Source organism: Equus przewalskii, chromosome 1, assembly GCF_037783145.1.
Source record: "Equus przewalskii isolate Varuska chromosome 1, EquPr2, whole genome shotgun sequence".
NCBI classification, from domain to species: domain Eukaryota; kingdom Metazoa; phylum Chordata; class Mammalia; order Perissodactyla; family Equidae; genus Equus; species Equus przewalskii.
Genome location: NC_091831.1, coordinates 65,328,135 through 65,345,331, shown reverse-complemented (window position 1 = coordinate 65,345,331; position 17,197 = coordinate 65,328,135). Strand labels below are relative to the sequence as shown.

General features: G+C 43.0%; 1 protein-coding gene across 3 annotated transcripts in view; it reads left to right on the top strand.

Moving 5' to 3' along the window:
- Positions 1–17,197, top strand: part of POLR3A (RNA polymerase III subunit A) — a 48,765-nt gene that overhangs the window by 6,629 nt on the left and 24,939 nt on the right. For all 3 annotated transcript variants that reach the window (XR_011538264.1, XR_011538261.1, XM_070613072.1), the window contains exons 6-15: positions 3,115–3,354; positions 3,480–3,642; positions 3,822–3,958; positions 5,056–5,159; positions 5,737–5,878; positions 8,255–8,395; positions 12,397–12,466; positions 12,902–13,029; positions 13,190–13,328; positions 14,617–14,781. Coding sequence is in view for 1 of the 3 variants with exons in the window: in XM_070613072.1 (XP_070469173.1) it covers positions 3,115–3,354; positions 3,480–3,642; positions 3,822–3,958; positions 5,056–5,159; positions 5,737–5,878; positions 8,255–8,395; positions 12,397–12,466; positions 12,902–13,029; positions 13,190–13,328; positions 14,617–14,781 (1,429 nt within the window). In the remaining 2 variants the exon portion in view is untranslated. The remainder of the gene's footprint in view (positions 1–3,114; positions 3,355–3,479; positions 3,643–3,821; positions 3,959–5,055; positions 5,160–5,736; positions 5,879–8,254; positions 8,396–12,396; positions 12,467–12,901; positions 13,030–13,189; positions 13,329–14,616; positions 14,782–17,197) is intronic.

Here is a 17,197-nt window from a genome sequence, read left to right as displayed (position 1 = left end):
TCTCCTAGAAATGAGGATGGAGGGCAGCAGCGATTCGTTTAAGTGGAGATGTCTTCAAGGCGTTAGAATGAAGCTACTGCAGAGAAAGTTAAGGAGCAGGCTGAGAAAGTCGATCTTGTCCTTCTACAGCTGTGAAAGTGAGGTGCTCTCCAGGCTGGTGGCTGTGTAGAGGAGGTCAGAAGCCTGGCAAGCAGCCTTGGTCAGCGAGCATGAGGGCTTTCGTGGGTGCAGCCTTACTTGTAGTCTCCCTTACACTCCCCCTGCTGCTCCCAGATCAGCCTCCCCCACATTCCACCACCATTTTCCCCAGGCAGCTCTCTGCCTGGGAACCTGCGGCCACTGTCATTCCTCGCTGAGGACTGATCCTCTTCTCTGCTCCACACACTCTCCGCAGTAGCAACAATTCTCTCTAGGGCCTGGGAGCATCTTGTTTGGAAAAGTCTCCTCAATGACTCGACCCAGGAGTTAACCCTGTCCCATTTAAGACTCACTTGTCTATCATGTCAAGCTGGGTTCTTGGGCATTCCTCACTGCCACCACCTCCCAGTCCGCCCCATCTCACTTCACCCAGGGTGACCCAGGGGTTGTTTAGGGTAGTGGTTTAGTGGTTAAGAGCTTTGGCTTTGGGGTCAGACAGACCTGAGATTAGGGCCCAGCTCTGCCGCTTGTGTCTTCAGACACATGACCCAACCTGGAGCTCGCGTATCTGCTTTAGAGCTTTTGTGAGGATGAGAGACGAATTCCAGATCAGGTGCTTAGCACAGTGCCTGTGCAGAGCGAGTGCCTAGAGCCCGTTACCCAGTTGCAGTGATAATTGTCGCTGCTACTGACATGCCTGGAATAATGAGTCATGATAAAGACAGCTGAGGTTTCCTCCACCTCTGCTCTGTGCTTGGACTCACGGTGTCCCTTCAGCTTAATGAAGCCCCCCCCCCCGCCCCCCGCCCCCTCTGCACCAGGATCCCCCATCTCTTAGCTTCTTCCATGCAGCCTCCTCAGCTATCTGGACCTTCCTTTGATCCCACCCTTCCCTCACCCACATGTGCGTTGTGCCTTGTATAATATTTGTGCTCCATCTTGTATTTTCGCTGGTTTCTTTGCTTAGGCTTGGTCTGTCTCACAACCCATTTTACTGAGGTCCTGTTTGAGGCCCTTGTGGCAGCTCAGCCTGGCTCTTCGTAGATCACCTGGGAAAGGAGGGAGAAGCAAGGCATGAATCCACCATTTGCCTAATGCTAGGTGGCCCTTTCTCAGAGAGGGCTCCTTACTCAGCTGAGTGAATGAAGCATTATTGAGTTACATTTACTTTTTATGGAGAGGGGCAGTGTGTAAGCAAGTGGGCTTGTTCCCCCACAGCTCATTAATCTCAGGATGGTCCGTGTCCTCACATGTTTACCTGCCCGCTTAATTTTTAGGAATATGAAACCTTATGCTTTTATGGGCAGCACAGCATGATTGAGTTGGAACAGACCCTAGAGCAGTGGTTCTTGAGCTTTTCGGGGTCACAGATCCCTTTGGGAATTGGACCAAACCTCTGGACTCTATTCCCAGAAGACTAATATATATCTACTTCCAATTTGAATACAAGTCCAGGCATTGGTGGACCTGCAGACAAGTGTCCCTCCATAGATGGCATCAGTCCTGTCTCTTCAGCAGGTAGAAATGCCTTCCATGAAGTCCCTGGACAAGTGGGTGACAGGCTGCCCTAGCTGACATCCTTCCAGCCATGTTATCTCACCATCGCCCGAGGCAGCCTGCCCTCCATCGCTGGAGAGCTCCAGCTGTTAGGATGCTTTGCCTTGTATAAGAGCCCTGCTTGTGCTCTCTCCATCAGTCCCTGATTTCTCTTTCCTGCTGCATGACAGAATAAGGCAACAGCTGCTTCTGTGTGCCTCTGGAGAGGCAGTTGTTCTGTCACTCTTGAGTCACTGCTCTTGCTAAGAAATGCCTTCCAGACTCTTGCCAGTCTTCCTACCCTCCTGGACATCCCTCAGCTCCATGATGTTCTTGTCTAGTATGACTGGTATTGCAGAAGAGGGCCAGCCTTCATCCCGTTCCTAGGAGTCTGTGAGTTTTCAGTTTGCTGCCTTACTGCTTCAGGTGGTAGTGAGGTGCCCATTGCTGGGAGATGGGGAAGCTGACCCAGGGAATCCTTCTCTGGGCAGGGACCCAGACTAGAAAACCTTCCTTCTCCCCAGCTCCACTGCCCTCTCCTCCAGGGGGGCCACAGTAACTTCTTTGTGCGGGAGTGTTTCTAAGGCCAGTAGCTGCTCAAACATCCCTTTCTTCACTGTGTTCCCCTTCTCATTAAGTTATGCACAGCAGATTCTGCTTGTAACTTATCATCGCAGTCAAACAAGCTTAGATCCTAAGAAGAGTTAATAAGCAGCGACAAGACACAAGCTGACCCTTCTTACCTTTGATCTTTGAACATCTCTGATAATTCACATAGTTCTTATGAGTAACTTGTTACAGCCTAGCACTTCTGTTAAATGAAGTTAATACAAAAGCAATAAAAGTTTACGGAAAATTTGAATGTAAAAAAGAAGCAAAAAGATTATAATTCCACTCACCTAAAGACAGCCCTGTTAACACATTGGTTAGACTCTTCCATTTCCTGTTTTCTGTACAGATGTCCATTTTCCCCCCAAAATGAGATCCTGTCATACACATGCTTATTTCATTTTCCAATATTTTGTGAACACCTTTCATGGTAATAGCTACATTTCTTTGGTGTCGTTTTTTAAAATGGCTTCCATAGTTTTCCATACCATGCTTTTGTCTGGCCAGTAACCTATCAGGCTGTTTCCAACTTTCCACTGTTAAGAACAGGTTTAGTGAACGTCCTTGTAACTGAATCTTTGTGTTCATTTCTAAGAGTATGTATACCCTTTGAGATAATTATAAGAAGTGGAATTATTGGCTTAAATAATTTGAGTAAAAGTATGCACATTTTTTAAGGCTCTCAAAACGTAGCATGTGATCAACAGAAGTCTTTGCCGTCACTTATGCTTAAGTTAAGTGGTGGGTAGGTTAGAGAACGTGGACAACTAGCCTGTTGCCCAGGCTATGGAAAATTAACATATATCTCCATTGCTTTCTCTCATTCCATAGGAAAACTTGAATCCCTTAGTAGTTCTTAATTTGTTTAAACGAATCCCAGCTGAAGATGTACCTCTCCTTCTGATGAACCCAGAAGCTGGAAAGCCCTCTGATTTGATTCTCACACGACTTTTAGTGCCTCCTTTGTGTATCAGACCCTCTGTTGTGAGCGATTTGAAGTCTGGCACCAATGAAGATGATTTGACGATGAAATTAACAGAAATAATTTTCCTAAATGATGTCATTAAAAAGGTCAGTGCTTCCTTCCCGTTAGCATTTCCAAGCCCTAAGTTTTGGAGTATATCTGTGCAAACACTTCTGATCAAAAAAGTCAAATTGACCAGGCTTGTTTCTGTTCATTCTCTGCTCGTTTTCAGCATCGGATATCAGGAGCTAAGACCCAGATGATCATGGAGGACTGGGATTTTCTGCAGCTGCAGTGTGCCCTCTATATTAACAGTGAGCTCTCAGGCATTCCCCTCAACATGGCACCCAAGAAATGGACCAGAGGTTTCGTCCAGCGCCTGAAGGGAAAACAGGGTATATTTCCAACAGAATGTGCAGCAGACAGTGTCCTGCCTTTGTTACCCTCTTTGTGGAGTGTATGTCCAGTACAGCAAGTTGGACATCACAGGCCTTCCTCAGTCTGTCTGGCCATGTCACCCCCAAACAGCACACATTGTGCTGGAGACCTATCACTCTTTTTTTTTTTTTATAAGGTCGATTTAGAGGCAATCTCTCAGGAAAGAGAGTGGATTTTTCTGGCAGAACTGTCATCTCACCCGACCCCAACCTCCGGATTGATGAGGTAGCTGTGCCAGTTCATGTGGCCAAAATTCTAACTTTTCCTGAGAAAGTAAGTACCATTCAGCTGCTCGCTTTTTTATTTTGAGTCCAGTCTTTTACATTATATTTTGAGATTACAAACAACGGACAGTGGAAAATCCCCAGTAACCCACAGTTTGCTGTGTGTGAGTGTGTGTGTCTTTCCAGTTTGTTTCATTCATATATCACCATGTATAATTTCTACAACATACACAACCACAGTCGTATTTGGCTTTATGTGTGTATATAAACATGCTGTACTGCAACTTTTTTCCCCAAGTAATATCGTCTTGGACATCTTTCTATGTTAGTTCATACTTCATGTTTTACATGTAACTAAGGGATAAATGCCACCCCTAGTTAATTGTCTTAGGATAGAGTATTATTTTTAAAACCTTAGAATCACTGAGTCAAAGACTTTGAATACTTTAAGGTTCTTGATGCCTAACCAGAAAGGGTGCACCACTTTACACTCAGTTCACCCTCATCCTGAATGTAAAATGGTATTTACAGTATTTTTTTGTGTAACTGATGTGTAGATGACAGCAGGGCCTGATAACAGAAGGCTATTGATTGCCTTTGGCTTTGCCCTTGAGATTCATAATTAGCCCAGGTCATAGATGCTCCTGGTAAAGCTTGTGTAAAATGTCCTCAGTTGAGTTACAATGATCCAGAGTTTCCTTCTCTGACATGGTGTTCCACCAGACTTGTCCACAAGGTTACAGGGCCTTTAGTGCTGCTGTCACGGCTTTTAAACATTAGAAGCCCATGGTAAAGCTTACAGAGGAAGCTGCCATCTGTTTCTAAGATTGCAGAATGTGCTGCAAGTTCCCTCCAGATCAAGTCCAGCCCACTCATTTTACTGATGGGAAAACCAAAGGCCAGTAAAACACTTGGCAATGTCAGCCAGCAAGTGAGTGAGTGAGTTGAGACTGGAACCTGGGCTCCTGTGTGCAATCCATTTTTCTTGTTACTCTCAAGACCCTGGGCAGCAGGATTCCCAGGGGTCCCTCTCCTTCTCCTAGAATCTACACAAGGAAAGTCAAGGTGGAGACACAGTTCAGTACAGTGTGCTAACTTACAGAAACCCAATAGCATCTCAGTGTGTTTTTTATTGTGGTCCTGCAGGTGAACAAAGCAAACATCAATTTTTTGAGGAAACTGGTTCAAAATGGCCCTGAAGTTCACCCTGGAGCCAATTTCATTCAGCAGAGACATACACAGATGAAAAGGTGATGGTTTCCCAGTCTAGTTGAACGTAACCACTGTCTCATGTCGTTTTGGTATGAGGAAAATACCTGTTTAAATTGCACTGAGCCTAGGTACATCATTCGTTCTCTTTGACCGTGGAGTATACACGAAGTGTTCCCCGGCATTTAGCGTTACTGGATCTAGCTGGACAGAACACATTGGGGTACAAAAGCGGATCATTATCTGTGTCACCTGGGCTCTCCAGCATTCCTTCAGTGTAATCATAACCCAGGAGGCATGTATTTCTCCAACTCCAGCTTTCACAGCAAGATGACTGAGCACCAGTGCCTTTTATCTCATGAAAGGATTTTATCAACAGGGCTCTGTGGGAGAAGCTGGGTCACTACTGTAGTTCTGTGATTCTGGGACACACTCTTCATATTTTAACATTCTAAGATTAGGAACTATCTTAGAATCAATTTGTTATAGTTTAATTGGCAGCTTATACACCTTAGATTCAATGAAATATCATTTTAGTGATTGAATCCTGATATGAAGAAGGAGAAACTTGGTGAAGGAATTTTGTTCTCCAGATCATGTTTGTTATTGTACGTTCAGGTTTTTGAAATACGGAAATAGGGAAAAGATGGCTCAGGAGCTCAAGTTTGGGGACATCGTAGAGAGACACCTCATAGATGGAGATGTGGTGCTGTTCAATCGACAGCCCTCGCTGCACAAACTGAGCATCATGGCACATCTGGTGAGTAGGAGATTTCTATGTTTACTTTCTGTCAGGTTGAAGTTTGTTGTGAATGCAATGCTGGATTCTGGACCTCCAAAATTAAAATTGACAATAATCTCAAATTTTCATAACTTTTGATTTTCCTCTTCTGTCACTTTTGAGTTTGAATAAAACTTTTAAATTTCAAGCTTTCCTTCAATGTTTTTAATACTTATAATGTAATAATCATATACAACAGTAAGCAGAGAGGAACTAAATGAAAATTAGTGTCGAAGTAACGGGCATGATTTCACTTGCAAACAAAAACACATACATAGATATATGTGTGCAAACTTAGGTAAAGTAGATATGGCAGAAAATTGACTCTGGATTTAACTTAGTGTATTAACTAAGGAACTAAAATGCTTAAAAGATTTTTCTTTGCAGTAGTGCTCCGACTAAGACCTTAAGCCATATTTTTTTTGTGATTCAGTTTTGCAACAGCAGCAGTTCCTTCTTCTGGAGATTTAAAATGGAAATGAGGTGGAACTCTAATGTGTTAAATAGTCATGAATTCTGTCTGCAAAGCCATTAAATCCATGAACATTTGCAAACAGTGTTTAAATAGGCTCTTCAGGTGGTTTTTTTAGATTTAGCTTTTCAATAGTTTCTGAACACATGACATCAGTCAGAAGCAGTTTATGATTGTGGGGTTATGATCATGGGATTTAGTGAACAAAAGCCTTCCCTTTCTGGAAAGTTTTGCTTGGCTTTGGAGCATTTTTAAAATAGAAAATTTTTTGGTTTGAAATTTTTCAAAAAGACACAAAAGTACCAAGAAGACTAGGATGAACTCATGTATCCCCATCCTTTTTGTTCAATAGTTCTCGCCTCACCTGTTTTATTTCTCCCTTTTTTCTTTGATGGACCCAGATGGCATGTCTTTTTTTTTTTTAACATTGCTAGATGTTTTCCTCTATTTTTTTTAGATTTTTTTATTTTTTTCCTTTTTCTCCCCAAAGCCCCCGGTACATAGTTGTATGTTCTTCATTGTGGGTTCTTCTAGTTGTGGTATGTGGGACACTGTCTCAGCGTGGTTTGATGAGCAGTGCCATGTCCGCGCCCAGGATTCGAACCAACAAAACACTGGGCCGCCTGCAGCGGAGTGCGTGAACTTAACCACTCGGCCACGGGGCCAGCCCCCAGATGGCATGTCTTTTTTCCGTCTGTGTTCAGTTTACTTCTGTGAGAAACACCTGAGCACCTGCCATTCCCGCCTCACAGGAGGGAGGGCCATGCCTTGGTGTTCTCTAGTACCCAGTCCATAGCCAGATTTCCCCAAGTGTCTCAAATATCTTTTTGTGGCTAGTTTGTTCAAATCAAACAGAGTCTACACATTACATTTGGTTGATACATGTCTTAGGTGTCTGTTGATCAGGAGCAGTACTCCTTTTTTTAATGTCAATGTGATTGTTGAAAAAACTGGGTCATTTGTCCTGAAGGATGTCCCATGTTCTCAATTTGTCTGTATCAGCATGGCATTAGGGATTTCTTCATTCTTCCTTTTATTCCTGTAAACTAGAAGTTAACTCACAAGGCATGATCAGATTCAGGTTCAACTTTCTGGCAAAAGTAACTCATGAGTGGTGCTGGCTACTTCCTCTTGCTGAATTTCATGAGCCGCATGCTGTCTGGCCGCGGGACTTTTATTTATACTAAAAAGTTGAGGGATTCAACTGATGTCTTCCTTGAAATGTTCCTCATCCACCTCTTTTCTAATGGTTTCATCCATTTATGATTGTTGCCTACATTATTTCATTGGGGCTGCAGAATGGGGATTCTCTAATTTATCATTCCTTTCACGTATAATACATAGCGTTCTTACACTGAAGAATTTCGCTTGTTGACTAGGGCTGTTGGTTTACCTAGAAATACAGTTCGTAAAGGAAAGGCAGCATAAATGCCTGATTCTTTTCCCTTTATTGTCAGTTTGCAGAGTAAAAGTTGGTGCTCAGTTACTTCCAGCTAGGTTGGTTTGGGTTTTTTAACTTCTTTGTTTGTTTTGGCTTTCCCTTTTTTCAGTGTCATTATAAACTCATGGGTTTTTATTTAATCAGCTTCTGCCATTAATCTTTTTGGTATCAAACTAGATATCGTTGGCCAGTGGGAGCCCCTTCATGTGGCTCCAGTGTTGGTGTTTGCCTCGTAGTTTAAAGCAAGTTCACTGCATTGGTTTGATCTAATAAAGCTACTGAATGAGTCTACAAGTATATATATCATTTGACAGAATGTACTAGAAGTTTATTTCCTTGATGTGAAGTTTCCAGTTTTCTGGAACCCATTTTTTAATATTTTGAAACTGAGAAAGCTTTTGGATAAAGACTGAGTTCTCCTGTTTTGTTTTCTGTTCCACAGGCCAGGGTCAAGCCGCACCGGACCTTCAGATTTAACGAGTGTGTGTGTACACCTTACAATGCAGATTTTGATGGTGATGAAATGAACCTTCATCTTCCTCAAACAGAAGAAGCTAAAGCAGAGGCCCTTGTTCTGATGGGGGTATGTAGGGTGGTGTGGCACAGCTTCTGTGTAACAGCTCCTTGAAAGCAAGGGAAAGGGAACGTGCCCTGTTTGAAAACACCCTATAGTATATAAGGGAGTTAGTGTCTGTAAAAGGCACTGATTAGGAGGAGTGGGTATTTTCTAACCTCTAAGATGAGTTCCTGAGAGAAAATATTTACATGAGCACCAGTTATAAAAAGATAAGACGAGAGAGTGGCAATACCTTGACTGTTGGGTGTCATGGGAAAAAGAAGATGTTTTGCATACGTAGATTTTCCAGTAGCTACAGATTCTGTAAGCAGCAGTACATTTTATTGAACATTTTGAATGGAACCTCAAAGTGTATTACATGCTTCTTTGTCTTCTGAGGCACTAAACGTAGTCATTCTGTAATGACTCTTACCACCATTTTATTTTACCATAGGTAAGGAGTGCCTGGTCGATGCTGAGGGAGTTCAGTGATGGGGGAGGTAGATGCCTATTCTTGAGGAGCTTAGAATTGGGCTCCAGTTGTGGGTTATGTACTGTTCACTCTGGACCGAGCCGTGGCGCAGTGCTGTGTGGTCCCTGCTGTGTGGGACTCTTGCCTCCTAAGCTTAATGGCCTCAAACCGTTGAGTTTTTAGAGCTTAAGTCTTTCTTTTTTCCAGTATTCTAGTTTTTGGTTTTATGAACCGATATGTCTTGTGGTTATAAGTGTACCTACCTCCAGAAACACGACCATTCGTGATAGAATGCTTCTAATCCACTTTTGTTTCAGGTTTTAGTATCGATTCTAAAGTAAAGGCACGAGGTTCTGCAGGCAGGTCTGTTAAAAGGAGGATTTGGTGGAGTGGTGGCTGCCTTCATGCCCTCGCCTGGCTTCTTCACGGCAGAAGTTGGCATATCTTTTCTGAGGATGAAGTATTTAATGTGTCATGTATTTTGTATACGTGTTTAAATTACCGTTTGGAGAATTTATTAATTCTAAGAAATTCATGTGGCTAAAATAGACAGGTTTTCAACTTTTTTTTTTTAGATTTTTTTTATTTTTCCTTTTTCTCTCCAAAGCCCCCCGGTACATAGTTGTGTATTTTTAGTTGTGGGTCCTTCTAGTTGTGGCATGTGGGACGCTGCCTCAGCATGGCTTGAGCGGTGCCATGTCCACACCCAGGATCCGAACCAGCGAAACCCTGGGCCACTAAAGCGGAGCACACGAACTTTACCACTCGGCCATGGGGCCGGCCCCATCAGCTTTTTTAAATATTGATTCTTATTTAATCAAACATTCTAGTGTAATGGGATTTAGTTAAATAACAGTAAGGTTTCTACACATCACAACTTTTCTTTTTTCTTTACGTCTTTTATCTGTTTGTTCCTTATCCATGAATTTAGATGGTTGTGGTCATAGTTTAGAATAGCCTTTGTTTTCCCTTTTTTTGCTTAATATAAATACCCTATTTGTTAGAGAGTCTGCATAATTATTGATTGTAGTGGCTTTACAGTATTCACCAAGTTAGCACACCATGATTCATCTACCCTCTGTTGTTGAAAATTGAGTGTTTTCCTTTGAGAATGAATCCCTCAAGGGATGTCTTTGTATACATTTAGAGTCTTTCTTTTGAATTATTTCTTAAGACTCCTTGGCCTTTTAAAATGATTGAGTTGATGCTTACTGAGCACCTACTGTGTGCCAAGCACACTTCTGGAACACAGCAGTGAATAAGAAAGTCAAAACTCTTGCTTTCGTCCCTATTCATAGTGGGGAGAGACAGAGACTAAACAAATATGAAATACTTCAAGTGGTGATAAGTGCTATGAAGAAAAGAATTAAGCAGGGCAAGGAAGAAAGAATAAGAGGGGTCCTGTTTTGTATAGAATTGTCTGAGAGGGCCCTAGGAAGGTCACATTCGAGTTGAGTTCTGAAAGAAGTGAGAGAATGAGCAGTATTGACTGTCAGGAAAAGAACAGTTTAAGCAGAGAACATTGGGTGCAAAGGCCCAATGGTATGATCATCCGGGGGGAGTAACAAGAGCCTAGCCTGTCTTCTCCTAAGTTCTCGTATTTGCAGCTATTGTGGTAAGTGCTGTGTTGGGTATTGGTGGATGGTGAGAGAAGCAGGTTGAAGGGCGGGCAGCCATGAATGAGTTCTTCTGCACTCCCGCAGTCACAGGGTAACTAGATCAGTACAGTCATTCTGTCTGATTTTGCACTCTCGTTTCCAGTAATATCTTCAGAGGAAATAATCAAAGTTGCAAAATTACTTGTAATAAGACACTGGAAACAGGCAATGTCTACCAATAAGAGATTGGTTAAATTAAATTATGTCACATCCGTACAATGAATCCCGTGTGGCCCTTAAACATGGTGACATAGTTGTATACTTATTGGCATGAAGCTATTTATGACTTACTTTTGACTAAAAGAAGGTTGTGTGTACGACATCATCATATTTTGTTTGGTAATAGATGCTTATATGTTTGTAAAAGTGTTTATAGCAAAAAGATGAAAGGGTTATATACCAAAGCTTTGAACAGTAGTTCTTTTTGTTTAGCAGTTCATGCATAGAGGGTTTTGTGGCTTTTGGGGTTGGTTTTTTTTTGACTTGTCTATATTTATAGATTTTTTTCTATAATTAACATGTATAATTTTTGTAATAAAAAGTAATGTTTAGAATGTTACTAGTAGGGGCCAGCCCGGTGGTGGCAGTGGTTAAGTTTGCACGTTCCGCTTCAGCGGCCCGGGGTTCCCTGGTTCAGATCCCGGGTGCGGACATGGCACTGCTGTCAAGCCATGCTGTGGTAGGCGTCCCACGTATAAAGTAGAGGAGGATGGGCACAGATGTTAGCTCAGGGCCAGTCTTCCTCAGCAAAAAGAGGAGGATTGGTAGCAGATGTTAGCTCAGGGCTAATCTTCCCCAAAAAAAAAAAAAAAATGTTACTAGTGCTAATAGCCATCAGCCTGCAACCAGCCAGTTAGACTTTGCTATTGAGCATCCATTTTGTTATCACAACATACTTCACTGGTTAAAAATGACAGCAATAAAACACAGGCTCCAAGGATAGAAAAATCCATAGGTGCCATCTGGACAGATGCCCTCCGTTCACGTGAGAAGTTGCTGTCTGCTGTACTGACTCAGTAGTCCCGTCTCAGTAGAGCAGGTTGGGTGCTGCCTTGACTGTGGGCCCACATTACCCGAGAGGCTTTTACAGAATACGCACGTCTCAGCCTCACGCCCTCTGCTCCCACCCACAGACCCCTAGCTCTGACCACAAAGAGCTTCTGTAAACAGAAGTGACCAACTGTTTCCCCGCCCAGTCAGAGGGTCACTGCTTTCCCCGCCCAGTCGGAGGGTCACTCTCTGTTCAGAAGGCAGGAACAGGTCTCTGGGTGGAGAGGTCCGGAAAACCCACAAATGTGTGTGAGCACCTCCACGTCGAGATTTGAGCTGATGCCCTCTGATGCACAGAACCTTCCTTCAGTTCAACTGTGCGTTGAACAACTAGCATCCTTTTTTGCCCAATATAGGCACTCATTAAGTTTAGTTAAATCCTGTTGTTGAATTGTTTGTTGTTAGAACTTAATGTCTTAAATGAGAAATTTCACGATTCTGCCATCGTTCTGGAGAAGTGTGGAATTGATTGACTTCAAAGATAACACAGTGCTACTCATTCATAGAAGTGAATTTTCTTTGGAGAAGTGCATTTGTTGATGACAATGAAGTTTTACATAAGTAGAGTTCTTTACAGGAATCCGAAACACTTCACTCGGCACTTTGTTTTAGTGTTGGTGGGAACCTCTGAGATCAGTCTTGCTGGTGTTTTTTCTCTCCCCTTGACAGATGAAGGAAATGGAAGTTAGTGACAAAAGCTGGGATTAAGACCTCTTGGTTTCCATTTCTCAGCCTCATCTTTTTGCTACTCTGTTTATTATAAAAATTCAAAGTGTTTATGGTACAAATCTTTGGACTGCATCCTGCCTTCAAGAATGGCTAACTTACTCTGTTTATTTTCCCTTTAGACTAAGGCAAACCTTGTAACACCAAGGAATGGAGAACCACTAATTGCTGCTATTCAGGATTTTCTAACAGGTAGGTTTGTGAAATTCACTTGAAAGGAGACTGGAGCACAATGATTCTCATTCACAGTGATTCATATGAGGACTTGAAAAGCTATTTAATTCCCCGCGTTTAATTCTGTTGTTTGTTTACTAAGTTTGACCTGAACCTACTTGAGATATTTTGTGTTTGTTGGTTCTTCCTATTCCTTGAATCAACATGCATTTATTGAGCTCCTACCATACATTTTTACATACTAGACGTTTTTCTGAGGGCTGGGGAGACGGCAGTAGCTAAGACAAAGTCCGTCCGGTTGTGGGGCTTAGATCTAATTGGAGGAGGGAAGCTAATAAGCAGCTATATGTTTTCGCTCACTCTTTAAGTAATAGTCCAAATTTATTTTACAACTGAAACCTTGTGATTTTCTCACAATTTAATTCCTTTTGTGTTGTTTCTTAACATTCTTAGGTGCCTATCTCCTCACTCTTAAGGACACTTTCTTTGACCGAGCCAAGGCTTGCCAAATCATTGCTTCAATATTGGTCGGCAAGGATGAGAAAATTAAAGTTCGCCTCCCACCCCCTACAATACTAAAGGTTTGTGCAGGAGCCGTGTGTGTGTGTACCTAGGTGTATGCGTGTGTCTGGGTGGATGTCCCTGTGTTGGTGCTGGGTTGGCATGTGATCGCCGGCCAGTCTGGCCTTCTGTGCATAAAGGGCGGTTGAGCCCAGGCCCTGGCCTCCTCTCCTCCTCCAGCCGGTCACGCTGTGGACGGGAAAGCAGATCTTCAGCGTCGTCCTCAGGCCTAGTGACGACAGTCCAGTGAGGGCCAACCTGCGAACCAAGGGCAAGCAGTACTGTGGCAGAGGAGAAGACCTGTGTGCCAATGACTCCTGTGAGTTACAGCAAGGGGCTGGGCGCTGGGGAGGCGCAAAAGCAAGTGGCCAGTAACTTCCTTCACCTAGTGAGCAAAGCCAACGTGTCTCTAAGGCCTTAGGCAGGAAGTTTGTTCTTCAGAGAAACATAGCTGGTGTTTCTCCTCTCAGATGTGATTCTCCGTTTCTCTAGAAGGTCAAGATGTAGACACATGATCCAGACACATGAAGAATGTTCTCCAAATGTGTTTTGCTTTAAGTGACTAGTTTCTGTCAGTTAATGCAGTTTCTTTTATTCTGCCATTTTTGGTTTTTTGGGTTTGTTGTTTTGTTTGGTTGGGTGTTTTTGTTTTCTGTGTCCAAAACTGTGTTCATTGTCTAAAAAGTATGACTAAAAAGACTAGTTTTTTTACCAGCCTTACCTGGTCAGTGGACTTTTTGATAACATGAAGACCAGGTGTAACAGTGAGAGGATTTAAAGGCAGGCCATCTGAGTCATCTAGACTAATTCAACCCAAAGGATGAGCCACAGACCAGTGCCAGGCAGCCAGCACTGACTTTGTGGAGTGAGCTCCTTAGCTCATCCCAGGCTCCTGACGAGCACTTCCCTGACAGGCCGCCCTGAGTAGCACTGGTTTAGAATGGGCTTTGTTAGCAAGGCCTGTGACGAGAATGGATCTGCAGGGCTCTGTGCTGGAGAACTGCACCGCAGTCTCTGGACTTCAGAATTTCTCCTGTCTCGTAGTGAAGAGTAAGAGTTTGAAGAGCGCTGATTTTCCTCAGGTGTGTAACCATGCCTTTGAACATATACTCTCTGGTTTTTAGATACTTTGGCTTCTTGTTTTAGATTGTGTTTGTTTCACTCTGGATGTGAATTTTGTTTTGTTGTTGTGTAGGCTATTCATCATGGTGTCACGGTTAGTTTTTAATATCTTAGGTGAATAACAGAGTGTTTTACAGTTTACTGCGCACTTTGCTGTGCATGATTTCATGGATGCTCAGAGTATCCCCATGACGTGAAGATGACAAGTGCTGGATATTGTCATCACCAGTTCACAGATGAGTAGAATGAGGGTCAACTAACACATTTCAGAGTTAGGACTATAGGGTATCTAACTGGGCCTTTCATGCTTTTCAAAAGTTCCTAGATTTCTTTTTTTTTCCCCCTCAAAAAAATATTTAAAGAGAATTTCTATTTGCTTTAACTTTCAGTATGGGAACAAATTTTCTCAACTGCCTCAAATTCATTTTGGAAAGAGGCAAAGTAATCAGTAATTGTTTAAATGCATGATCGTTGTTATGCTCCAGATGTTACCATCCAGAACAGCGAGTTGATGAGTGGCAGCATGGACAAGGGAACACTGGGATCAGGATCCAAGAACAATATTTTTTACATTTTGCTGCGAGACTGGGGGCAGAATGAAGCTGCCGATGCAATGTCACGGCTTGCCAGGCTGGCTCCTGTTTACCTCTGTGAGTATCTCAGCAGCCTCGTTTTATTGCCATGGCTGTCGGGTTTTAAGGGTTTCTTTTACTGTTATTTCATCTCCCTACCCTACACACATACACACACAAGGAAGAGAATACTTACTCCAGGCTTAGTCAATTATGCTTTTCTTAATGAAATTAACTCCATACTGACAAGTTTGGCAGCAGATTTGAATTTGCTTTTCGGTCCTCTTTTCAAAATCTGCAATAGCTCCCTATTGCCTACCGGATAGGGTTACATAAAGGGCCCTTCATGGGCTACTTCCAGGGTCCCTGTGTGCTCACTGTAGCCCTCTGGGCCATCTGTGATTCTGCCCTACTGGTCACTCAGTGTTCCCAGCCGGCCTGGCAGAGTTCTGGTCCCTTTGTTTGCTCATGCTTTGAGCATGCCATGGGTCAGGAGATTTGCATGCCCAAAAACGTCTTTAGTCTACTCTTATAATTGACTGATTCTTGACTGGGAATAGAATTCTAGATTGAAAATTGTTTTCCCTTGGAATTTTGCGGGTATTGCTCTACTCAATACCTTTGCTTTCAGGGTTGCTGTTAAAGTATATTTCCATTCTTGCTCCCAAGTTTTGGTGTTTGAATTGCCTTTTTATGCTGAGAATCCTCTCTTTGTGTTTGGTGTTCTGAAAGTTCACAGTGGTACACCCTTGGTATAGGTCTTCTGTCTTTCATTGTGCTGAGTACCCCATAAGCCTTCTTAACCTGCAGCTATGTGGCCTTCAGTTCTGGAAATTTCCTTGTATTATTTTTCTGAGAATTTTCTCTACTTTACAATCTCTCTTCTTTCTTTTTGGAATTTCTGTTAATTGCCTAATAGAGCTCCTGGATTGATTCTCTGATTTTCTTCTCTTTTCCTTGTTGTCCATTTCTTTTGTTTTTGGATTCACTGTATCTTTTAATACTTCTAATAAGTTTTTAAAATTTTTTCACTATCACCTATTTGATTTCCAACCATTGTTCTTATTTGCAATAGTTCTTTTCTTTTTTCTTTTTCCTTTTTTTCTTTTTTTTTGCTGAGGAAGATTGGCCCTGAGCTAACAACCATGCCCATCTTCCTCTACTTTATATGTGGGATGCCTGCCTTGATGAGCAGTGCGTAGGTCTACACCCGGGATCCCAACCGGCGAACCCTAGGCTACCAAAGCAGAACGTACAAACTTAACCACTGCACCAGCAGGCTGGCTCCTCTTTTCTTTTCCTTTTTTTCTTAAGACTTCCTGTTCTTGACCCCCAGGAACATCTTCTCTATCACTCTGAAAGACTATTACTTAGTTTTATTTTATTTGTTCCCTGAATTTTCTCCTTCCTTTTAGTTTCTTTTTTCTGTGCATTTGTTGTCTTCTGTCTCTCATGGTAAAGACTTTCCTCACATGTTTGGTGGTCCTTGGCTATCATTCATATTTTACAAGGGAGTCACTGAAACACTGACTGGAAATGGACCTCATTGGTTGATGGACCTCTCGGTTCCTTGACGGAACTGGAATCCAGCTTTATTATTGAGGAAGTCACCATATCAATAATGCTTTTGTCCTGGGAGGCTGGGTTTCTCCAGAGACTTGTCTTTCAATCCCAGACTCCTTTCCAAGCGCAGAGACCTGGCTGTCAGGGTTCTGGGAGCTGGACAGGGAAAGGGGCTACGGGATCAGCCGTGGAACGTGCAGGCTTGCCCTCAGTGCCCTGATTTTCGGTTATCCCCACCTGTCTGCACCCAGTATCCCCCCATCCAGAGTTCCTACTTCCTCTTCCTGGGGAGTAAACTCCCATCTCCCACAGGGGGAGGGGCCTGGGGTCTACTTCTTACACAGACTTTCCACCGGTTTCCCTGTTTCCAACACATACGTCATCTCCGGCTTCTGCAGAGCCTGGTGATCTACTTTCTGAGCCTTTCCGGGCTATCAGTCCTGTTTTCTGAGGCACTTCTAGGCATCCCCCTACCTACCTTCCTAAGCCAGTCGCCTCTCATCTGCCCACTTTCTACGTATGTTAGGGTAGGATTATTGATAGTGCGTAGTTCCATCAAAAGTGGCATTTACGGGTGTGTCTTATTCTCTGTGTCTTGGAACAATTTTTGAAAAGAGAAGCAGGAGTGGGTGGTGGGGTGCAGAAAGGTCTCTGCAATGCTGTCTGAGAGTCAGAAGTCAGATGGCTCACTTTCCATAGCTGGTTTCCTCAGGCTGCTCTTTGTTATTTAGTGTCAATCTGCTTCACGTTCTAGTTAGTTGGGACATCACTGTGCTCCCCACTAGCTTTCATGGTTAGAGAATCTTAGTCGTTTTTGTATTAACTCCCTAGGGACTGATAGAGTAAGTTTTTATTCAACTGAATTACAACAGATTCTCTCAAGGTATAAACTTGTTTCCATGTAGTAGGTTGCCTGACACCCACACCTCTC